Consider the following 9,366-nt stretch of genomic DNA (forward strand, 5'->3'; position numbering starts at 1 on the left):
ATATATATATATATATATATATATATAATGTATGTATATATAATGTATGTATGTTTGTTCTTTTGGCGCAGAAAGGTCAGTTCTTAACGAAGTGGAAGATTTGTGCGAAGCTGAATTTTCATAACTCTTTCTCGAGTTATTGTTTGTAAACTTCGTTAAAATTTCATAAACGCTTCTCTACTTTAGTAATTTAATCGTTATAATAATTAAATATTGAATAGAGCTTATGTTTCTAGAAGTATATATTCCTCTAGTTTTTTTTTCTAATGGTTAAGTTTAAATTAAAACTACTGTCAACTTGTATCTTTTCCTGCAGCAGCGTTTGTGTGGGCGTTAAACGGGATTAAAGAGAGGTTTCGAATTGATAGCAATAAAAGCGGGTGATTCTAGAAATGGCAAAACCGCTGTTGTTGGGCGGGTTGGGGGAGTGTTCATTATGGATAATAAGGTGGGTTAGTGGCCGGGCTGAAGGACGTGCAATAAAAATAAAAACGGAGTAGTACTTGATACATCTGTACGTCTTTCCATACCGCATCTCCCTTCCCGGAGACAACACCTGGTGGACCTGGTGGACCTTCGGGACCCTGAAATTGCAAAACAAAAAAATAAGCATGTTTGTAAGATAAATTAATGACATATAATTTATGCAAATTAATTACGTTTTGTATGTAAAATTATTGATACGAAATAAACTCGTACTGAGAGACAAATATATTGGATTTGAGGAATGGTAAAAATGACATTAATTTCATTTGTTTCTCCCAAGCCCTAGAACTCATAAAACATATCCGGTTTCTATGGCATAAAAGTGACCGAGAGCACAGGATTCCACGTGAATGGGACCCCTCTCCGTTGCAGGGTTCAAAGGTAGAAAGTTTTGAGGGGAGGGGGAAGTCGATTACACCAGCTCCAGTACTTGACTAATACTCTATTGTATCGACCCCTGAAAGGATGAGAGGATAAGTTAACCTCGGCGGGATATAAAGTGAGAACGTAAAGAGCCGGAAGAAATGTACTAAGCATATATTTTGAACACCAAATCGATTTGCTTCCTTAAAAATATAGAATATAAATATATAAATTTTTGTTAGTCCATTCTTCATGTTATTCATATCTAGTTTTTCATGCAAAATTACTGATGATGAAAAATTTAAGAGGAAGGTAAATGAGACGTGTTTCTTCGACGTTTCTTCCTCGTGTATATACCTTTTCTGAAGTTCCAGGGAAGGCACAAGGTTAATTGTTATGGGGAAATCAAATTGGAATTTCCAGTTCAGTTCACTGAGAATTTATCATCCATGTTGGCACGTACATGGTTTCAATTAAGTCTTAGAGTTGCGGATTTGTGATACATACATTCTCATGAGCGCACGCACACATAAACGCATACATAAACGCGTGCACACATACACACACACACACACACACACACACACATATAAAATATCCCAGAACTCTAAGGCTTCATCATTGAAAACTTCTATGTTTGCATTGGTCCTGAGTGTAGGCGGATTGTAAATCTTCGGTGAATTAAATGCGCGATTTAGTTTCAGTTCCTCCACTTAAGGACACGGAAGCTGTAGTCTTGACAGTTGTTTTCAAGGTCACGCAACATTTGAAGTCATTTCAACCTAATTAAATTGCCAAGCATATAGAAACATCATCATTATCAGTCATCGTCTGCTTTCATCAGATTAAATATCCTGGTACGCCATCTTGGTCTTCCTGTGCTTTCCTTATATATCCACGGCATTTTGAGTCAGTCCAGTTTTTGACATCCATCTACATAATCCTTGGTTTCCTCTTTTGATTTTCACATTTACACATTTATTTTGCTTTTATTTACAATCTCTGTTAATTATTTTTCAGAATTAAGTTTCTAAAATATTTAGTTTTCTCTTTTGGGTGGTTTCTAATTAAATTATCTTAGTTTTTGTCATTTTAAGTACTTCGTTGGTTTTTTCCTGATGTCTTTAATATTCTCAAAAGTCTTTCGCATGTCTACGTCAAAAAGTCTTCTAATCTATTTGATAACAATCCTTTTGTTAATGGCCATAGCAGAGTGGATCGTTCCTAAAATGTTAGAATTTTATGTCTGTTGGATTATTATTTTTCTAATTAAGTAATATGAAGTATTAAGATAATAAAATTAAGTATCTCTGAGATAAAATAAAACGCCTGTTGTGAGGTCAGATCTTCTAATCTTCGTGTTAATAGTCCTGGGATTCATCGATGTCGTCAGCGAAGGTCACATGATATATTCTTTAAATAGACTTATTTAACTTCGGTTGAGACATAGTCTGGCATTTACGCTCTCACTCGTTATATGCACAATAAGTGAATACATGATGAATAAAAATGATTTCATTAGTTTGAGTGACACTGATATGGTAACATTATCTGGTGCTGTGTTACTAGGGCTCCATCTCTCGCCCTGCAGAACATGATTTGGCAGGATTAAGAATAAGTGTTGTATGCAAATTCATCGGTTCCTGAATATATTACTAGTGCGCATTTCCTCAATAACCAAAAAGATAAGTGGTTGAAATCGACATTAGCGAAATATGAAGCCAGAAACGAGAGGAACGAAACAATACTGTAAGGTATTGAATCCAACAGTCTACCGATTCGAATAAATAATATGATGTAAGAGTTAATAAAACAGAAATACTTACGACTTCGCCCCTTTCACCTTTTAATCCATTTGGTCCTATTCTTCCTGTCTGGCCCTGAAATAACATTATTTGTATGAATGTACACAGTAACAATAACAATAAAATCAGTCGTTACTCATCAGCATTCTTTATTGTTAGAAAAAAAAGGTCAAATCTGATATATTTATCAAGACGTAACAAAAAAGAAATCAGCGATTGGGAAAAGAGGCGATCGTCTGCGTCGTTGAAAGTAAACAGAGAAATTCAAGAATTTGGATCAATTCGTCTGTGGCATGTTAGATATGAGAGGAATCTTATGTTTCGAGTCTGACATTTCGTCTAAGAGAAAAGAGATTTGTTTTTCAACTGAATTGAAAACATCTCTCAGATGAAAGTTCGTCGTGATCCGTTAGGTTTCTATTCTTTCTTCATGTCACGTGGACTTAACAGATATATCTATTGTTATATATATAAAAAAAACTTTCATAGACCGACATACATATTCTGCTTGTATGTTTGTTGGATAATGATATTAAATATTATGATTTAATATCACTGTAATCTCATCAAAGCCATCGGTATATTGCGATTATACTATTAGTATTTCATAAGATACTATAGAAATATCCTAGCCATATTAAACATTTGAGAAATATCTTTAAGTTACCAAATGATGATTATTATAAAATAGATGAAATAAGAATAAAATGTTAATTAAATACAATATAGGTTTCTTACATAATGCTGCATTTTACATGTACATATTCGGACATATTTTGTTTGTCAATATTGACGTTAACATCATTACATGCATGTAATACTTACATCCAAAACTCATAGTTTCTAAGCAATATTGGATATAAATTGATGCGATTTATCGCTGCCATTTGTCGGCTGTCGTACGTGTCTAATATCCGATGCTGCCGGGAAACTCCAAGTCCTGTATTTAAGTGGTCTATGCTTGCATTATGTATTACATATGCATATACATACATATAAATGTATGTATCTATGTATGTATGTATCTATGTATGTATGTAATAAATATATATGCATACTTACACGTGATCCTCTATGACCAGGGATTCCAGGTAGACCTCTCGGTCCTTCAGGACCCTAAATGAAGAAGAAAAGAATAGACAATCTGTTATTTAAAAGGAATACGAGGACAAATACCATGACTAAAGGATTCTAACGTTAAAAATATGAGACGATCTAGAGTCTCTGTCCTTTATATACACATGGGTGTGTGTATGTACACACACATACAAACACATACGCACACATATACACACGCACACACACGCGCGCGCGCGCACACACACACATATACGTATATATATACATAAATTTATACATACATATATATATACATACATACATATATATATACATACATATACATACATATATATACATGCATGAACACACAGGCATACACAGACACATATATATATACATATATACACATATATATACTTATATATACGTATATATATACACACATATATATATGCGTATATATATATATGTACATATATATACATATATATACATACATATATACATATATATATATATATATATATATATATACATATATACATACATATATGAGCAGAACTTACTTGCAGGTATTGGTAGTGCAAATCAGAGGTGCAATCTGTGTGGGTGTTTTTTCAAAACACTGTCTGGTTTAAAAAGCCACATCAGACGCCATGAAAGGGCTAAGGTGTAGGTGCAGGAGGTGGTCAAACTCTGTTTAAGGAGTAGACAACCACCACCACATACATATATACACACACACACATATATATATATATATATATATATATATACACGTGCATGAACACACACAAGCACACACATAGTTCAAATTAACAAATGAAGACAGGTGTAGGAACAGCAAGCAGGTGTATTAGTTTAACGCTCGGGAAGAATGGAAAAGTCTTTTACGTTTCGAACCTACGCTCTTCGACAGAAAGGATTAAGAAGGGAAAAAATGAAAGAGAATGAAAAAGAAACAGAGCGAGAAAAAAAGTGAAGGGAATAATGGTTCAACAGGATGAAATAGCTAGAAGAGGCTGAATGAAAGGGAGATAATGACGGTGACCCGGTCGAACGAATTTACTCCCTCACGCGCGCATGTGTATGAGAAGGGTGTGTGTGGGTGTTTATGTATGAATTGGGATGTGTGAGTATGTATGTCTGGGCGAGCTGAAAAATATGTAGATCTGTGTGTGTGTGTATGTGCGTAAGTGACCCAGTGCGTAACTTATGTGGAGTTATATGCTTACATGTAGTGGTATGTATGTGTGTGTACGTATGGCCGTGTATAAATATGTGTGCAGTTATCCTGTGAGTATGCAAACGCATGGGCTTGGGTTTGTGTGTATGTGTACAAGTAACCTAGTGTATGTTTGTGGGCGAAAGTTATCTGTGTCTATGCGTGTTGCGTGTGTGTGTATATATATTTTTTTATTGTCCACAGGGGGCTAAACATAAAGGGGACAAACAAGGACAGACAAAAGGATTAAGTCGATTACATCGACCCCAGTTCGACTCCGAGAGGATGAAAGGCAAAGTCGACCTCGGCGGAATTTGAACTCAGAACGTAACGGCAGACGAAATACCGCTAAGCATTTCGCCCGGCGCGCTAACGTTTCTGCCAGCCTTGTGTGTGTATATATTGTCTGTGTTCAGGTATTATGTGCTTGGGTGGGTGTAGGAGTGTGCATGATGGTGTGTGGTGTGTGTACTGAGTTGAACAGTGCGTAGGGGTGTTTGTATAGTGGTGTGTGTGTGTGTGTGTGTGTGTGTGTGTGTGTGTGTGTGGTGAGGGTACTGAAGTAGGCAATATGCAGGTATGTAGGTTGGGAGGAGGAGCAGTTGAATGTAGGAGGTGTGTGGGAATCTGTGTGGGGTTGTCAGATGAAGAGATGTAGCGTGTTGAGCTCAAATGGCGCAAAGGAACGAAAGTAGAAGACTAATTTCTGTTCGCGGCGAAGGCGAGAGTCAGGCTGGCCCATGTGGAGAGACAGTCCGAACACAGACAGACGTTGCAGCGAATGACCGATAGGACGGAGGTGGCACGAGACTGGGATGTTATTGCCGAGTCTGATGTCTCGGAGTTGCTTCGCAAACCGGTCAGCCAAGCAGCATTCCGTTTGTCCAATGTACAGGGAAGGATAGAGAGAGCAGAAGATGCAGTAAATAACATTCCTGGAGGCGCAGGTAAAGGAGTCGGTGAAGTGATAGGGACAGTGGTGGGTGCCAGTGAGGATAGCGATGCTGGAGATGTAGGGGCAGGTGCGACAGTGTGGGCGAGAGGAAGGGAAGGAGCCAGGCTGGGAGAAAAGATACTGTGGAACAGGAGGTCACGCAGGTTATGGGCTCGTTTGAAGGAGGGAAGAGGTGGGTTAGGGGAGATGTACGAAATGGCGGGGTCGGACTGGAGTTGCTGGAAGTCTCGGAGAATGGTGCGTTGGAGGGGTGGTAGGTTAGGGGAAACGGGAGACGGGTAAGGGTGGGTCATGTTTGAGGAGAAAGAGCAGAAGTACGGGCTACAGATCGTGCCCGGGCAAGGGCAGTGTGAATGATGTTGAGTCTCAAAGTCATGGTCATCACTGCAGAGCCTGCTTAGGTGGAGCAACTGGGGGTAGGGGACGAAGAGGTTGGTGCGGGTGGGATGGATGGATAGATAAACAAAAAGATAGATAGATAGATAGATAGATAGATAGATATTGAGACATGTATACAGAGCTACTGAAATGCAAGAGTTACGAATATATTTCAACTTACAACTTCACCTTTCGTTCCTTGTTCACCCTTGGATCCCGGAACTCCATCTCTGCCCTGAAATAAAAATATATTCATATATATACAAAGACAAAAATATATAATCTCAAAATATGTTTAAATAAAAATAGCTGCAGGCATGGCTGAGTGGGTAAGCAGTTTATTTCACAACCACGTGGTTTCGGGTTCAGTCCTCCCGCACAATACGGTGGCAAAGAGTCTTCAAATGTAGCTCAAGTTCGATGCCTTGCGAGTGAACGAAGAAGATAGTTTGAATAGTTGGTATCTATTTAGAAACCCATCGTCTGTATATCCATCTTTGTGTGTTCGGCAGTACAATAAAACAAGAGAACTAATTCATATGATAAATTATATAATCTTTACACGTGTTTCACTAGCGAATATAAGTATGTTGCCCAGTAATCGTTACTTAGACCAAAGGCGATGCTCCAGCATGGCCGCAGTCAAATGACTGAAACAAATAAAAGAATATATATATATATATATATATATATATATATATATATATATATATATATATACCCAAAATTTAGGGAATGGAGTAGATAAAATCCAGGCTACATATGTTTCATTGCTAGCGGAACCTCGGAAGTAGTAATTATCCAAACGGGAGATAGACCGGAAGTTGCTCTCCAGGCCAAGGACACCTTGATTGTATGAAATTTTACATTGTCGTTAGGAGATTCCATGTTAACTCGCAAAGGATTCGAGAGCGATTGTCACCCTTGTCGCTGTTTGGTTAAATTCAGCATCGCTCACTAATGACCTCTCTTCCTTTAGGTATAGTCTTGATTAATTATAGATGTCACGTGTTCGTTACATTAACAGTGTTAGTGTTTCAATCAAAAAACAAAACAAGATTCTTACCTACAAACCTACATACATACATAAAAATTGCAAAGGTTTACTCACACGTGGGCCATCGATTCCGTCCTTTCCGGGAAATCCAATTTCTCCTGGTTCTCCCTATTATATTTATAAAAAACACGTTAACTTCAGTACAATAAACACTCTATAACTATAAAATAAAACAAACAAAAGGTACACAGCAGCACAAACTCTCTCTTCCTTTCTCTCGCTCCCTATCTCTCCCTCATTTTCTGTTTCTACTTCAGTAGATTTCTCTTTATTTTGGTTTGTTTACTTACGGTCTATTTATTTCAATCTCGGTTACTATTTTTCTTTGCAGTGTTTGTACTTGTACGTGTGTATATAGACATATACACGTATATATGTATAGTAGCTATCGCGGGTGTAACGCTCCAAAACACCCCATGATCGGTGAAAATTTGCGAAGTAGAAACAGTGCTGTACTGTATATTATTGTTATTTTTATAATTTGTATATATTTGTTGTCTTATAAATGCAAAACAGTACCACGAAGGAATCGACGGAAGCTTAAAAACCAAACCGCGATATGGCGAGGGATTGCTATATAGCAGCACTGGAGATAAGAACAAACCTCCGACCTGTAAGCCAGTAGTAAGGTCTTATCCGTCTGGTAGGCGCTAATCCCACAGCTGCTGACGTAACAAAAGATAAACAGAGAATGCGAACACCGAAGATCAACTTTGAAATTAATTTGTGTGTATCTCTTACTTATCTTATACTTAATCCATTATGCTTTTTACAGATGAAAGTTTTAAAGCATATACACAAATAAACTCACCATTTTTGGCCGAAGCCTTCACATTCTGACAAACTTCTGAGTCTGTATTTAAATGCAGCAAGTTTGAATATATGCACATGTGCATAATTCTAAATTTCTCCGATCCTCGTGACCGAGGAAGACCATTGCCGACCTTCAGGAACATTGTGCGCTCTAGGACTAACTTATATTTTGCATTTGCGGCTCCGTTGGTGGCTAATGAGCCCAGCTGTTGACAAGCATACACGACTGCAGACATACATACATACATACAATGAAGGAGTCTTGAATCTAGGTTAGAAACCGGCTCTTTATTGGCAAGAAATCTTGAAATAAAACTGAATGATGACATATATACACACGTACACACAACGTGCACACATACACATATATATCTTATTCTTAAACAAGGATATTATAATAATATTCTTGTTTAAGAATAATATATTCGTACTTTACAAAAGTATAAAGTAACCCATTAGATTAAGGTGAAATTGTTTTTATTATAACTTAACATAAAAACAAACATTAATATATATATATATATATATAATGTATGTGTGTGTACATATGATATACACAGGCATACATAGATGCACAGACCAGTATACACATATACACAGAAACACGCATATACATAGCTATATATAAACGTATGTAAATTTATACGCTTACAATAGTTACGCGCCTCCTTTACGCATCGATTTCTAAGGATATTTTTTTTACAGACACAGTAGTGTCATTCTACTCTCATGTACACAGAAAGCGAGAGAAATATTGAAATATACACACGAGAGAGAGAGAGAGAGAGAGAGAGAGAGAGAGAGAGAGAAAGAGAGAGAGAGAAAGAGAGAGATTTATTGGTAATGAGGGAAACACTAAGTTGGGGCAAGTGTAGAAGCGTAAATGAAACATATTTCTGTGTGTGAATATGTATTATGGATGTTTGTGTGTCTGTTAATTGATCAAAGTTGATTCAGGCATGATAATCGTGTTTTGTTGGTATATCTAGTGTGTGCTCATAAAACACATGAACACGCACAAACATACATACGTCTATGGCCGTCACTGTGCTATTACAGTCATAAAATAATGTCTTTTTCTCTCTGTGGAATATATATATATATATATATATATATATATATATATATGAGGGGTATTGGTATCCAGAAGACCCAAGATGGCAAGTAAAGCTATGGAAGGACCGTAGTTAAACTCTCGGTTCGATAATGATACGAGTGAGGA

At 37.1% G+C, this 9,366-nt stretch overlaps 1 protein-coding gene across 3 annotated transcripts in view; it reads right to left on the bottom strand.

Moving 5' to 3' along the window:
* Positions 1–9,366, bottom strand: part of LOC106871778 (collagen alpha-3(IX) chain) — a 239,898-nt gene that overhangs the window by 87,916 nt on the left and 142,616 nt on the right. For 2 of the 3 annotated variants that reach the window (XM_052969918.1, XM_052969916.1), the window contains 5 exons: positions 7,386–7,439; positions 6,456–6,509; positions 3,717–3,770; positions 2,676–2,729; positions 504–584 (listed from right to left, as the gene is read on the bottom strand). In XM_052969918.1, the coding sequence (XP_052825878.1) occupies positions 504–584; positions 2,676–2,729; positions 3,717–3,770; positions 6,456–6,509; positions 7,386–7,439 (297 nt within the window). The remainder of the gene's footprint in view (positions 1–503; positions 585–2,675; positions 2,730–3,716; positions 3,771–6,455; positions 6,510–7,385; positions 7,440–9,366) is intronic. The other variant, XM_052969917.1, reaches the window with a different exon arrangement.

Source organism: Octopus bimaculoides, chromosome 8 (genome assembly GCF_001194135.2).
Source record: "Octopus bimaculoides isolate UCB-OBI-ISO-001 chromosome 8, ASM119413v2, whole genome shotgun sequence".
In the NCBI taxonomy this organism is placed as follows: Eukaryota; Metazoa; Mollusca; class Cephalopoda; order Octopoda; family Octopodidae; genus Octopus; species Octopus bimaculoides.